The sequence below is a fragment of the Panthera tigris genome, chromosome E1 (genome assembly GCF_018350195.1).
Source record: "Panthera tigris isolate Pti1 chromosome E1, P.tigris_Pti1_mat1.1, whole genome shotgun sequence".
NCBI lineage: Eukaryota > Metazoa > Chordata > Mammalia > Carnivora > Felidae > Panthera > Panthera tigris.
Genome location: NC_056673.1, coordinates 34,494,907 through 34,510,677, shown reverse-complemented (window position 1 = coordinate 34,510,677; position 15,771 = coordinate 34,494,907). Strand labels below are relative to the sequence as shown.

At 42.2% G+C, this 15,771-nt stretch overlaps 1 protein-coding gene across 5 annotated transcripts in view; it reads right to left on the bottom strand.

Moving 5' to 3' along the window:
* The window catches only part of SPAG9 (sperm associated antigen 9), a 131,653-nt gene that overhangs the window by 3,698 nt on the left and 112,184 nt on the right, over positions 1 to 15,771 (bottom strand). For 4 of the 5 annotated variants that reach the window (XM_042967705.1, XM_042967708.1, XM_042967707.1 and 1 more), the window contains 9 exons: positions 14,531 to 14,656; positions 13,185 to 13,265; positions 12,162 to 12,229; positions 9,816 to 9,964; positions 8,333 to 8,504; positions 6,340 to 6,453; positions 4,820 to 4,858; positions 3,697 to 3,873; positions 1,824 to 1,973 (listed from right to left, as the gene is read on the bottom strand). In XM_042967705.1, coding sequence (XP_042823639.1) covers positions 1,824 to 1,973; positions 3,697 to 3,873; positions 4,820 to 4,858; positions 6,340 to 6,453; positions 8,333 to 8,504; positions 9,816 to 9,964; positions 12,162 to 12,229; positions 13,185 to 13,265; positions 14,531 to 14,656 — 1,076 coding nt within the window. The remainder of the gene's footprint in view (positions 1 to 1,823; positions 1,974 to 3,696; positions 3,874 to 4,819; positions 4,859 to 6,339; positions 6,454 to 8,332; positions 8,505 to 9,815; positions 9,965 to 12,161; positions 12,230 to 13,184; positions 13,266 to 14,530; positions 14,657 to 15,771) is intronic. The other variant, XM_042967706.1, reaches the window with a different exon arrangement.

Sequence of the window (15,771 nt, the reverse complement as noted above, 5' to 3'; positions counted from 1 at the left end):
CACACAGTACAACACATACCCTGGGTCAGAACCTTCACTCGCCCAGCTTCTGAAAAGGCGAATTCATTTTTCAGACCACAAGGATAAAAGTGAGTTCACTATACTACATTGGAAACTCACCCCAATACGTCTGCACGCTGACATTAACAGAAATGAGGAGAAGCCAAGAAGTCAAAGCCATCCAACCCTCTGTCGATCCAAAGGGACAGGGTCTACTCTCATTTATTTCAAACTGAGAAGTGAGCCTAGATGGGACTATAAATGTGAAAGCGTGGAGATAGCGCCCACGCACCCAAACTAGCTACATCCAAACAACCCCTGCTTGTCGTCGGTGACAGTAAAGCTCTCCCATCAGAGACAACCCATAAGAGCACACAGAAACAGAAACTGCCTGTTTCACATACTCCTAGCAGTAGGAGACAGCAGATTCGCCACTCACTGTACTGAGATACTGAGTTTTTGGGTTTTTTTCTGTTTTTAAGATTTTATTTTTAAGCAATCTCTACACCCAACATGGGGCTCGAGCTCGCAGCCCTGAGATCAAGAGTCGCACGCTCTAACGACTGAGCCAGCGGGGCACCCTGACACTGAGCTTCTTCAACCCATGACTGTCAAGTTTAGGACAGGTAGTGAGCGGACAGTGTGGTGATGAAGAAATGCGACTGAAGTCACAGACAGGCTATAGGTTCTCCCAGAAATAGCTAAGTGAGCTCGAGAAATGAGGTCCTGATCAAAGACACTGCTCTCCAAGGCCCCGTGCAAGCAAACCATACTCCTCTCTCCAAAGGTGCATCATCAGGGGGCGCCTGGGGGGCTCAGTCGGTTAAGTGCCTGACTTCAGCTCAGGTCATGATCTCACGGTTTCTGAGTTGAAGCCCCGAGTCAGGCTCTGAGCTGACAGCTGAGGGCCTAGAGCCCGCTTCCGATTCTGTGTCTCCCTCCTTCTCTGCCCCTCCCTTACTCACGTTCTGTCTCTCTCTCAAAAATAAACAAACATGTTGGGGCGCCTGGGTGGCTCAGTCGGTTGAGCGGCCGACTTCAGCTCAGGTCGTGATCTCGCGGCCCGTGAGTTCGAGCCCCGCGTCGGGCTCTGTGCTGACAGCTCAGAGCCTGGAGCCTGTTTCAGATTCTGTGTCTCCCTCTCTCTGACCCTCCCCCATCCATGCTCTGTCTCTCTCTGTCTCAAAAATAAATAAATGTTAAAAAAATAAAATAAAAATAAACAAACATGTAAAGAAAATAAAAAAAAACAAAAACAAAAGCAAAGGTGCATCAGCGGTGTTGTTGCAGCAGAGCAGGGCTATTCTAACCAGCTGAACAACTGGTCTCACGGCACAGGCTCTTTGGCGGAACCCTCCCTACTTCTGGCCTCAGGGGCCAAGACACACCGCCCACCTGCTGTAGTTCTGTCACGTGTCTCCCCTGAACGTCAGCGGGGCAAAGAAAACATCGCTACCATCAGCCGGGAACAGGGCCGGGAACACGGACGGCGGAAAAGCACCTCAAGGTTTGCATGTTTCTCTGCAGGCCAGACTCTCCTTTACCCACCTCCTCCCACAGCAAGGTCAAACTGTGTGCTGGGGCATGCTTTAAAAGACTCAAGACACAATCTAAGAACGTAAAAACTCTGGCCTGGTTTTTACATTTAAAAACGTTATGCTAGGGGTGCCTGGGTGGCTCAGCCGGTTAAGTGTTCAATTGTGGACTTTGGCTCAGGCCATGCTCTCGTGGTTGGGGAGTCTGAGCCCCGGGTCGGGCTCCGTGCTGGCAGCACGGGGTTACAGAACACAGTGGAAACCGAGCTCCCAGAACCAACGACTTACCCATTCGGAAGTCAATGTAGCCCTCTCCTCCACTGATGACGAGCATAGACTTCAAGGACGTCTGGCTGCCAGGCTCCTGTGCAGATGGCCCTGCTCTGTCACCTGTTAGATCTGTGCCACCACTGCCACTTTGTGGACTGATGACTTGACCTATTTGTGCCAGAAAAGAAGTGACTATTACTTACCACGGACTGGGGTGGGGGAAGGCTCATTTTCTCTGAATATTTTCAGAAAGTTGAATAAAAAGGTAAATACATTGTGATACAACCAAAGTATTGAGAATGCCAGAAGCCTCTACGTGATCAGAAAACACCTATAAGAGTCATAAGAACCCAATTTGAAAATCTAAGTAGAGCCATTTTGCGCCAAAGCAGGAATGGATCCAAATCCATTATGAGACCTGTGTATGGCCAGGCAGGCCTTAGCTGCCTGCTTCAGAGTATTACAATCTACATTGTTTGATCTGAGGGGCTCCAGAAAAGGTACATGTGCATTTGTGTAAGACACTGGAAAAGGTCTTCAACTGAAGTGCTAGGAGTTTGGATATTCATAATTAATATTTAAATGTATTTCAAATCCATGGTTTTCCTCTCATATTTAAGAAAAATACATCTTATTTGTAATTTAGATTAGGCAAATAAATTACTAGTACATGTGCCATTTACTCTAAAGTTTAAGTTGTAAGGTCGAATCTTTGAGCATGAAATGGGACAGAAACCCTAGGGGGAAAACTTCCAGGCATGGGTCCTGTTTGCAGGTGGTCAGTCACATCAGTTTAGTATCGTCAGTGGACAGAACATTTGTCACCGGATATCACCACTACGCCTCTCACCTACATGGTGCTTTATAGTTCTAGAGCACTTTCATTAATTTTCACCACAAGTGAGGTGAGCAGAGCAGAGATCAGTCACATCCACTTAGGAAATGAGGACCAGAGGAGCACCTGGGGGGCTCAGTTGGTTGAAGGTCCGATTTCGGCCCAGGTCATGATCTCCTTGTTTGTGAGTTTGAGCCCCACGTTGGACTCTGTGCTGACAGCTCAGAGCCTGGAGCCTGCTTCAGATTCTGTGTCTCCCTCTTTCTCTGCCCATCCCCTGCTTGTGCTTGTCTTTCTCTCTCTCTCAGAAAGAAATAAACATTAAAAAAATTCTTAAAAAAGGGGGCGCCTGGGTGGCTCAGTCGGTTAAGCGACGGACTTCGGCCCAGGTCATGATCTCACAGTTCGTGAGTTGGAGCCCCACGTTGGACTCTGTGCTAACAGCTCAGAGCCTGGACCCTGCTTCAGATTCTGTGTCTCCCCCTCTCTCTTCCCCTCCCCTGCTCACGCTCCATGTCTGTCTCTCAATAATAAATAAACGTTAAAAAAAAAAAAATTAAAAAAAAAAGGAAATGAGGACCAGGCGCAGAGGTTAAGTGACCTGCTCAAGAGAACTACGTGAGCAGCAAGGCAGGGACCCCTAGCCTGCTGCTCTTTGCCACAATAGTGCTACAGGCACCGGAGTGTGTTCTCCATCCCTTCCTGTACACAATTCTGATGACAGGGGCTTCCTTCTAGCCATCTCCTTTATTAGGCCACGACCATTTCTGGTACCCTGAGGTGACAAAATAGTACCACTGCTTTTCAAAAGCAAGCAAGTCTCTTACATAAAAATCAACAAGTTCGTCTTGGGGGAGAGAGGAGAGATTCCAAAGCAATTTCATTCAAATATCCCTATAGTGCTTTATCCATTATAAAAAACCTCCAATTATAGAACTTTTCATATAATATATTGGAATTATCTGTAATACCAGTACTTAGCATTAGGCTAGGTAGTGGACCAAGGGATAGAAGAGATAATTACATGCAACTTCTCGACAGAATAATCTAACCCACCTGGGACTGCCACAAAGAATTTCACTGCGTCCCGGTGCCCGTGGAAGCAAAGCTGGGCATGTGCCATTGAACAATAGGGTATGAATGTCCCCGGAGTCACTTTATCGCTGTTTTCATCACCATATACGCGGATTACACTTCCAGGACGATTTCCTGGTGCTCCTGAGGTTTTATTTGCTGCAACAGAAAAACCAAATACCAAATATTTCCCCCTAGGAAACAGTGATGATGCAGGATGTTACTGGTTAATCCTTATGATATTATCTAAAAGCTACAGCCAGTTGAGATAAAAACAAGGGCAGCGATGCCAACTCAAGACAAAGCTGGGAAAAAAAAGATAATATAGCATGCTAGTTATTTTTAAGTACCTCAGTAAATGGAGTAGGGGATTTTGCCAGTCTAGCAATAACTAAGCTTACTTTTTAAACATATCTATTAATTAAAAAAAAAAAAAGGCAACATTTAAAAAAAAACCAGATTTGAATCTTAGGAATGTCTATTTTATGTTGTTGTTGTTTTTTTAATCCCCATTTTAGAAGACTAACCAGTTACACAGTTTAAAGTAAATTTGTACATTTTTCAATAAAAATTTCATAGTCTACCTTCTGATTTTTCTCCCCTGTGGTAAGAATATCTCTCTTGGGAGGTGGGTGGTGGGTGGTAAAAAGCTGTGTTTAAAGGATCCAGCCACGACAATAAGGTGGCTTTTCTTTATACCAGACTGATGGTTTGCTGCATTATTTTAGAACAACCAGACTCACAAAACATCCCCATTCCATGGGCCAGTAAGTGAATGAAAGAAACATGGCTGGTAACAAGAGTAAACAATGGAGATTAATGACAGTTTTAAGAGATGTTTCGTGTTTTTACTGGAAGGAAAACAAAGTCCGAAAGAAAGTTCAGCTGCAACAAAAGATGATAAATACACTAAGCCGCTGAGCAGTAGTTTGGTGGCCGTGTAACAAATATTAAAAAACAAAACGGACAGGACACCTGCTGCGATGCAGTGACTGCGAGTGGATGGCATTTAAGAACATTCAAGAGGGCATCTAGAGCCAGAGGACAGCCTCCCAGTGGCCATCAGAAGCCAGGAAGAAGAGCTGGGTTCAGGATCTGCACTTACCCCTCAGCCCCAGTAAGCGTCCCTGGTGGAGGATTACGGCTACAGTGAGAGAGGAGGAAAGGGACATGGAGAGGCGCACGGCAGGGGACAACACCACCATGAGCCTCCACTCTCGCGGCTTCTCTTCCAGCTGGCTTGGCACTCCAAGCTCCTGACTACACTAACAAAGTCCAGCTTGGTATAATACCAACACGAAAAGTTCTTACCAAAGCCTCTGTAGAATATCTCTGCTCAAAAAGGACAATTTGATTTACTGGGATTTTGCTTTTCTTAATTATAAAGCAATTTCAAAGAAGAAGAACTTAACAGAGAGCACTTTCTAAATGCTATTATTTCCCCTTTTCCTTTAAGAAATCCTGTTCAAGCAGCACCTGGGTGGCTCAGCCGATTGAACGTCCAACTTTGACAGCTCAGGTCACGATCTCATGGTTCGTGGGTTCAAGCCCTGCATTGGGCTTGCTGCTGTCAGCATAGAGCCTGCTTCAGATGCTCTGTTCCCCACCCCCTCTCTGCCCCTCCCCTGCTCACTCTCTCTCTCAACACTAAAACTAAATACACATTTAAAACAAAGAAGAAGAAATCTTGTTCAAATGGCTTTGCTAAAATGGAACTCTCTTTTACAAAGAACTGAAATGAACTCATGTAGATTTATAAGTAATTACAGAAAAGACTGCTGGGATTAAGAATTTAGATTCTTCAGAGGCACGTGTATGGCTCAGTCGGTTAAGCGGCCGACTCTTCAGCTCAGGTCATGATCTTGCATTCTGTGCGGATGGTGCAGAGCTTGCTTGGGATTCTGTCTCCCTCTCTCTCTGCCCCTCCCCCTCTTGCTCTCTATCTCTCTCTCTCTCAAAATAAGTAAAAAGAAACAAAAAAGAAAAAGAAAACAAAAAAGAATTAAGGTTCTTCAAAAGCTCCAGATAAACCACCTTCCACACCTCCTGTCTGCCCCCTGAAGAAAGGTAGGGAAATTCTGGGATGTTTGTGTATGGACTTAGGGCACTTGTTTTCAAAACATTCCCTGCCCATGAATTCTGTAACACAAAAATGCTCACTGGATGAATAATCAATGTAATGGAACATAATATGAAAAACATACAATGTATACTTTGTTCACATAAAGTAACAGCTGGAGAGATGAAACACCAGAATGATTCTAGGCACTGGTTCCGGATATTGATGTATTAACACTGGAAGAAAGCCGGACTCCGGACTCGAACCTTCTTCTAAAGGAGGAAATAGGACTGGGATTCCTGAATTGAGAAAAGGAGCTTCTTGCAATGCAACGTGTTTAGTTACAAATGTTGGTCCTGATGCAGGGACACTGGTACTCGCTACAGTTTATAAGTTTTGTATAAGTAACGAAAGGACAATAGTTAGGTCTTTGTCACCGGCTTGATTTTCTGAATTACCACAGATTTGCCAATGCCAAAACCATTCCTTCTGCCTGAATTCTGGACACAACTACCTCCTGCAACTCTTCTGTCTGTACTGTGGCATTCAGCTAAAAATATACTTACTTTCTGTCAATGGGATGGAGATAATGACACCATTTCCTGTCCCCACCCACAAACGATTGCAAGACACCATAAGAGCTGTGATCCTCACAAACGAGAAGCCCAGTTTTCCAGTACCTGTAGAGCAGGGGGGAAAATTTTTATTGAGAAACTAGAGCAAATGATGTTTTAGGTTCCAAGCCCCTCACAGAATGGCTGGATTAACACAAGAGACGGGAATGTCGACCAGAGCTGGTTGGATGTTTCCTGAAGGTGCACATCAAAGCACATTTTCAATGGGCTTTACAACACCTGTCTGATAATTCACGGCTAATGAAAAAAGAAAATTCGAAAAGTGGCTGACATCAAATTACCATCCAGAAAGAAAATTCTGTTGATCAGGAGGTAGGACACAAGATTTAATTAGGGAGCTGCAAAATCCAAACTCCAAACGAAACCAAACCCAAAATAAAACAAAACACAGTGGGACACCTGGGTGGCTCAGTCGGTTAAGCAACCAACTCTTGACTTCAGCTCGGGTCACATCTAACAGTTCGTGAGTTTGAACCCCACATTGGGCTCTGTGCTGACAGTGCAGAGCCTGCTTGGGATTCTGTCTCCCTTTCTCTCTGCCCCTCCCCCTGCTCAATATCTCTTTCTCAGAATAAGTAAAAATAAACTTTAAAAAAAAATTAATAAAACAAAGAACAACTCAACAAAAACAGAGTTTGCTAGATTGGAAAATCAAATGTCCTTTGTTTTTATAAGCTGTAAGAGTTCTGCTTTGCCTTAAATTTCCTTGCAGAGATAAAAACAATCTTAGTCAAAACGTGTATTCTTTCCTTGTTTACATACTTCGATTCTGCAGCAGTTTAGAAATTTTAGGTACCACAGACACATAATGTAGGGAGATGGGATGTACTTTTTCATTTGAAGGGAATTTCTACGACTGATCTTATTTTCTGAGACTTGAAAGAGTAACTCATAAATAGGTAATAATACATTGAAGACAAATAGCAGTTAGTCACTCACAGGATCTACTTATAGGAACCGAGAACATGATCACAGAGCGTTAGAAGTTACAAGGAGCCTTAACGACCATTCAGTCTAAGCTAGAGATCTTTAACCTATAGTCATAGTATACCCTGAAACTGGCTTGTGTTTATGACATTCCTAACCATCACAGAGTGCTAAATTAGGCTACAGCAGGGAACAAGCCAGCGATGGTCCCTGCCTTTCATGGGCTTATGGTCTTTGGGGGAGAGAGACAATGAACAAGAATCAAATAGTAAATAGTATTGGTGCAACCACAATAATGATAATCCCATGAAGAAAAAGTAGGAAGAGGACCTTAAATCAAATTAGAAGATCAGGAAAGGTCTGTCCTGGATGTGACATATATGCTATGACCTGAAAGCCAAGTAAAAAGGGGCCAAAAAGAACTTCTCAGGCACAGTATAATAGCACACGTGGGGGACCTGAAATGGGCAAGAACTTGGTGAGCTTGAGAGTGGTCCAAGCCATGGGACCAGTTCTTCGTGGTGGTGTCACAAAACGTCACCTCACCTAAAGGCAGGAATATTCTAGAAGTGGCTGGCATTACATAAGTATGTCATGGTGGTCTTTGCACATTGGTTACTACGCAGAGAACAGACTGGAGTGGAAACACAGAGACCGGTTAGGAGGTTCATGGATATCCAGGGGGGTAAGGAAGACAGCCTGGCCTACAGGGATGTGATGGTAGAGATAAAGAAGTAACTGATTTAAGGTATTTTTGGAGGCAGACTTGACCAGCTCCCAGTGATGGATTAGGTGTGGGGAACAGAGGGGAGTCAAAAATGATCCCAAGTTTCTGTCAAGGACCACGGAGCACATGGGGCATCTGCCTGGCATGTCCAGTGATAATGGCTCACTAGTCCTGAGGCAACTTATTCATTGGCTCTACCTAGCATCTGAGACCATTTAAAAATAAAACATTTTCTCCAACCGATAAAGATAGAATGCTTTGGAAGCTTACCTAACATTTTGCTTACATAAGGCTCAATGTCCACATCCTGTAGGTGTTGATAAGTATGTGCATGATAGAGACGGAGCGTGGAATCCAAACGAATGGAGACCCACACTCCGTCCCCCACCCACGCAAGCTGCCGCACCTGGCTCTCCTTCCTGGGGTGCGCGTCAAATGATTTCTAGGAAAGATTGTTCAATCACAATGTTACTTTGATTATGTAAGAGTTCGTGTTTAAAAACTGAGCTAATTTACACAACAATTTGACAGACTGAATATTTTAAAAGAGGAGCCTAAATAGCATTTACTAAATAAATATGATTACTCTTACATACACACTTTTCTTACTCCAGACTACAAAACAAAACAAAGAACAAACAACGGGTGCTAGATTTCAGCACTGTGTAGGGATCAACTTGAGAAAGGAATACTGGCATATCCGGACTCTGTAACAAGTCCAACAAAAAGGCTGAATTTGATCTCAGGATTTTGTATCGTCGTAAAGCAAAGGATGAAGTAAGAGCCTGTTTATAATTAAACAAAAAGGAACCTACAATGCTGCCTGTGCGTGTGTATACCTGCATGGAGGAAACGGATTTGGGGGTAAAGAAACCCACCAAGTGATTAACTTTGGGACTTCCAGGGAACAGAGTCGGATTGGGAACAAAGGAATAAGGACTTTGACCTTAAAATTTTCCTGCTGTTTTCCTTTTTTAAAAATTATTAGAATGAATTTACGTATCGTGGCCAAACTTGTAAGAAAGCAATGCCAAGAGGTTTTTATTTTCACAACAAATTCCCACTGCAATCTTATTTCTCAGTCTAGGACACATAGAGAGGGGTCTGCCTGCATACATGTGGGGCGGCGGAGCCTGGAGAAGCCTCGTCCCAAACAACCCACACAAAATTAAACCTATCAAGAACCCTGTGTCCAAATCATACACATATGTATTCATAGATATTCAGACACACATTTAAACATTCATGTGTGGGGGCGCCTGGGTGGCTCAGTCGGCTGAGCGGCCAACTTCGGCTCAGGTCGTGATCTCATGGTTTGTGGGTTCAAGCCCTGCGTCGGCCTCTGTGATGACAGCTCAGAGCCTGGAGCCCGCTTTGGATTCCGTGTCTCCCCCTCTCTCTGTTCCTCCCCTGCTCATGCTCTGTCTCTCTCTCTCTCTCTCAAAAATAAATAGAAACATTAAAAAAAATTAAAATTAAAAAATTAAAATTAAAAAATAAAAATTAAAAAAATTCATGCGTGCATCCTCCTTCCTAAAAAAACAAAACAAACCACTTCCCACCACAGTCGTAAGTGGCAAGAGAGATGAAGTAACACAGAAAGCTAAGGTGTCGTCCAATATCATCACTCAAGTGTCCTAAAACACACAGACTCAGAAAACAGTTTCTGAAGAATCTAAAAATAATTAGAGTCTTAGCGTCTTCAGAAAATACGAATTCAGTAAGTACTGGAAGCGTGCGTGGGTTCACTTACCTCTATTTTCATAGCCTTTGGCTGAACCACATAGATTTTGTTCCTATAGCCACACCAGACTTTGTCATGGACCACAGTCATGCACCGAATAGAATGGTGAGGCCGTCCAAGGTCCAACAGGTGGTAGTTTGACAAATCCCACTGCCCATCTTTAAAACAAGAAATGGATTATTAGTTAATGCACATCACCTTTTCCTCAATTTTAACACAAGAAACATTCTATTTGCGTGAATTGATACATTTATTGATGAAGCACCGCAAAATACCATGTAGTCACTTTATCTTTTCTTTGCAGAGACAGACTCTCATTCTGTCTACTGCAAAGTTGGGAAAGAGATGTCACAGGTCATCTGGTCCTGTGAGCCACCTGGTGCCTGGATCTCCACACTAACAACAGCAGTGATGGGATAAATCAGCAATAAGTTATCTGCTTATAATAATAGTTTCAGAATTAGAATGGAATAATTATTATTCCATATTATTCCACTAAGAATTAGTATAATTCTTTGGATAATATCTCTCTCACTCACTTGCATTTTGATGTTTCTTGGGTAGATGTTAAGGACAACTTGTTGCTAACACTTTAGGAATTATGCACATAGTCATTTTAGTGATGACAGAAATACAAATGGGAATCAACCACTGTAAGCTTGCTTTGTAGACCTTGCTTGAACTATTTCAGTGAAAGAAAACATACTGCCTCACAAAGCAGCTGTTGCATTTTGCAAAAGCTATGAACTGTCGGAAAAAATATTCCCCATGCCTGACTAGCTCAAGTCTGCCTCCTTGTATATAATCACCCATTAGTCTGTAGTTTTGCCCAATGGAAATAGAATAATCCAGTCCCACTTTTTTGTTACTGCCCTATGTTTTCTCCTCTCAAAATTAATCATTCTTGCCATGTGCTCTGTACACATCCCAATTTACAGACCCTTCATCCTAACTCTGCCTTGTCCGTGTTCCTTTAACATGTTGTTTGTCTACCAGAGTGGGGCAGGATTATCACCAGCCCTGTCCTGCACATGGATTTCTACGAGGCTTAATATGTTCAGTAACTCAGGGGTATCCGGGTGGCTCAGTTAAGTGTCCAACTCTTGGTTTCAACTCAGGTCCTGATCTCACGGTTTTTGAGTTCGAGCCCCACATCGGGCTCTGCATTGGCAGCTTGGAGGCTGCTTGGAATTCTCTCCCTCCCTCCCTCTCTCTGCCCATCCCCCACTTGTGCTCTCTCTCTCAAAACGAATAAATAAACTTAAAAAATAAAAAGATGTTTAGTAACTCATACTGAGTTTGTGGTCAACCGTTAGGTACTTTTCATTCTTCAGACATGTTGCCCCCCTTTTTACTCTTCTGAATCCCAATGCAGAACTTTATATGTAAACATATTACATGTATTTTGTCTGTTTTCTTAACTATAATTTTGGATTCAGCTTGCCAAAACATTTACTACCGCATTTTTTCTAAGCTTTCGTACTTATTAGCTGACTGTGGCGTGAATAAAAGCCTCTGTGCCTCCACTTTCCTCACCTGTGAGGATGACAACAGGACCCTCCTCAGAAGTTGCTGTGAGGATTAAGCTCACACAAAGTCTACAAGGGTCGGAGCAACGTAAAACTGAGCGCCCTCACTCTCTGACGATACGGAGTCATTAACCAGCAATCTCTAGGGACCGGTTACAAAGACACCCAAACATCATCTACCCCACATTTTCCCAAGCCCAGAAGGATAGGAGACTTTCGGAAAAGCCCTGCTAAAATCTGAATTCAGTGTATCTATGTTTATAGAATATTCTCCTGCTCTAGCAATCTAATTTCTACCTAGAAAATGAATGATCATTTTGGCTGATACATGTACCAAGGAGTCAGGAAGTATCGCAGGCTCAATTCCCTATTTTCTTTAACTTAAGGCAGGTTTCTGGACCTCCACCAGCCCCTGTCTGCTGATGACAGATATACTGGTTGTAAAAAGAGGAAGGATATAAATAACATGACATGAAAATGATTACACCATATCCAATTAAAAACTTAAAAACTTTCCAAATCTAAGTGGTCGTAAATTAGTTTTTAAAATATTGAAAAAGAGAAAGCATTTCCTCTCCCTAAACTTCTCCTAATTAAGTATACTAACGAGAAACAGGTACCTCCATATCACATTATGCAAGAGCACCTTGAAACGATAAACTATATGCACACACATATCTACTAAAGTCATACACTGTTAGCACTCAGTTTAAACCCTTACTCTTTCTCCTATTAAGTATCATTTCTTTAAAACAGAGCTAATCTGCTAGCAAATGCTTTTGCAAAGCAACAGATTAGTGCACACTCTATATTCGTAACAACTCACCAGCTCCTCTGTGAAAGATTGCGAGGGTGCCGTCAGCCAGGGCCACTAACACAATCCCTTTCACATGTCTGCGAACAGGAAACGGGGTTTCAGAGCGCTCCGTGTGGGAATGTGGGAGGTGCCACATGCTACTGAGCTAGTAGTTCAGAGGCTCTCAGAGGGCCAACCCATGATAGACAAGGAGCTTACACCAGAACCCAAATAATACACTCTTTTCTATTTTTAAGTAATTTCTACACCCAACGTGGGGCTCAAACTCACAACCCCGAGACCAACAGATTGAGAAAGTCTTGTTATGAAAATGTCAGCTGAACTAAATAAACAGCCTGTGTGGTGACTCAGTGGTTTTACTTTCTGGCCCAAGCTTTTCTCACTGCAAAAGGTCCACAGACCAGAGACAGACTCCTTGAGTGGACTTTGGAGTTTTTGATAGTCAACATATGGAAACAGGCTAGTGAATCAGTGCCCCAATCAACATATTCACAAAGTACAAAGTATAAAAAGTATCCTAAAACAAACATAAATAGGTTCCAGAGTACTAAAGAGCTCACACTATGGTGAGGAATCAACCTGGCAAGTTTCACTTAAAGCTCTACTTAAGAACTATTTTACTTTCGGGGCACCTGGGTGGCTCAGTTGGTTGAGCATCTGACTTTGGCTCAGGTCATGATCTCGCAGTTTGTGAGTTTGAGCCCCACGTCAGGCTCTGTGCTGACAGCTCAGAGCCTGGACCCTGCTTCAGATTCTGTGTCCGCCTCTCTCTCTGCCCCACCCCGATTGTGCTCCGTCTCTCTCTGTCTTTCAAAAATGAATAAACATTTAAAAAAAAAAAAAAAAGGACTATTTTACTTTCTAGTAAGAGTCTGAATCTCTTTCGTCTTCTCTGACTCCATGAAGAGGGTTTAAAAAAAAATCTGGATACTGACTTAATCGTGAAGCACATGTCAGCTTTAATAGTCTTAAAAGATAGTTTATATCAAAATACATATTTGTACAAGGAAGAATTTCTAAAATAAAACTTACACAATACTGAGAATCGAATCTTTAAGTTTAATGGAATGGAGGCATCCTCTCCACTGGGCTACAGAAGAGTGCACATACAGACTGCAAGAGCAAAATCAAGACTGGTAAGGCACAGAGAACATCAAGTCGCTGCTTACATCTCACAATGACCACAAAGTCCCTTTAGGAGGAAAGAAGAATTACCACAAAAATCTTAGGAAATAACAAACAGCAAGAGTCTAATGCAGAGAAATCAGCTGCTTGAGCAAACAGAAACACAGAAGAATGAAAAGCCAGAACTAGAATAACACATGATTGGTTAGTTTCAGGTTACAACATACTTCAGGATCCTTGGCTAACCTCCTTTTTAAAAAATTACCTTACTTTTCTACCACACGGAACTATAACTGTCTGATAACAGTCTGGTTTATTACATCAGAGAGTGGCAAGCTATGCCCCGCAGGCCAAATCTAGCCCTTCATCTGGCTCAGTACAGTGTGCAAGATAAAAATGGTCTTTACATTTTAAACAGTTGGGGAAAAAAAAAATCAAAAGAGTATTTTATGACATCTGAGACATGTGAAACTCAACCTTCAGTGTCCGTGAAGTGTAACTGAAACACAGCCACACTCATCTACTTATGCACGGTCACGGCCATGGCTGTTTCTGTGCCACCACAGTGGAGTTGAGAAGTTGCTACAGAGATTACATGGCCACAAAGCCTAACGTATTTCTTATCTGATCCTTCATAGAAAAGTTTGCTGTCCCTCCATCTTGTAGTATTAGACCCCTATGGAAAAGACGCACTAGTGACCTTGCTTGACCTGCAGGCAAGCACAATTTTCTGAATCTCCGCACAGCACTAGAATGTGAATAAGCTATGTAATGTTAGTTATCTCCTAGGCTTTGAGACAGGGATCTGTCCTGGTTTTCGTAGTAACTCTACCAAGTGGTTATGTTTGGAACTGGCCCTTCCCCCAGCCAAAAAGATTCGTTTAATCACTGGTATTTCTTGAACACACTCTAGCTATATAAACCTTCTGTGCATCAATAATTCTGTCTCTGTGCTGTCCAGGATCTTCTATTTCTGGATCACCCAGATTTTAAAGTTTTATTTACCTCTTCCTCCAAGAGAATTATATAAAGAGAACATTCTATGACAAAGAACTATATGATTTACCATTCATACGCAGCGCAAGTCCAGTTTATGAGGTAGCTGGAACATCATCGCAAAATCTGCATGTACTTGAGTTCTCTGCATATTTCGTTGTACGCCGACGTACCACATTTTACTTACTTATCTTCTGATTCCAAAAGCAAGAGTCAAAAACTAAAGATACTTCAATATTAAAAGAGCCAGCACCTACCAGCCGTTCTGAGCTCCAAGCCACATAGTTGGTAAAAGGCTACTCATTTTCTGGGCTTCTTCTCTTACCAGGTCTTGTTCATTTGGCAATACTGACATCTGATCTTTATACGCATCTGAGTCATTACTGGGAAAGGTGGGGAAAGGCAAAAGATTGCAGTAAGCTTAGCTAGTTTCCAGGGACTGAACACTTCTATATTTTAGTTTAACACTTGGAAAAAATAAAATCAAACACTAGACTTCCAGAAAAGCCAAATTTAAGTGCTTATAATAAGTATTTCAATAGTTATACCAGAAGTAACATTAACATACTAGAGAGGACCAAGGTGCACAAAAAGGAGTTAAGACACAGCAATGAAATATAGCAGTTAATATCCAGACTATAATTATGGCTCTCCTTTATGGTTACTTTTTCATTTTATAAGTTTTTTCTTGGGGGGGGGAAGGAGAGGAAAGGATGGTTTGTTTAAAAATCATATACACACACAAAGGAGAATGAGTATAAAGAATTTTCTAAAATAAAGTATTAAGTTAAAACATGCCTGCATTCTCTCCCAAGACCTTCTTTCTTTTGGATTGTCAGTAAAAGATAACTGAGCTATCAATCCAAAACATACCTGCTAATTCTAAAAAGATGAGTTTATTCTTAAATTAACAAATGTTAATAGGCCCTTGACTGTTCTATAAACTAAGAGGAAGACTATTAAATTGTAAAAAGAATCACATTTAAATGTATCCCCATCAGCTTTCTATAAAGGCCTAGAGAAGGCAGAAAATAAAATTAAAGAATTCACTAAATGGGCCGGTATTATCAAACACTTTAAAGGAAGAGCTGTTTGGGGCGCCTGGATGGCTCAGTTGATTAAGCATCCGACTTTGGCTCAGGTCACGATCTTGCGGTTCGTGAGTTCAAGCCCTGAGTCGGGCTCTGTGCTAACAGCTCAAAGCCTGGAGCCTGCTTTGGATTCTGTATCTCCTCCTCTCTCTGCCCCTCTCATGCGTATGCTCTGTCTCTCTGTCTCCCAATAATAAATAAACATTAAAAAAAATAAAAAAATAAAAAGGAAGAGCTGTTTGCCAGAAAACAAACTTTACAAAAGTCATCCAAGCCCACATGGGAAATCTAAACTGCCAATTTTGTAGATAACTAGGGTTGAAGTAAGAGGAGGGCTGGAAGGAAAATGGCACAATCACAGTTTGAATGGAAATGAAAAAAGAAATCGTATGAGAGGAGAAAATGGC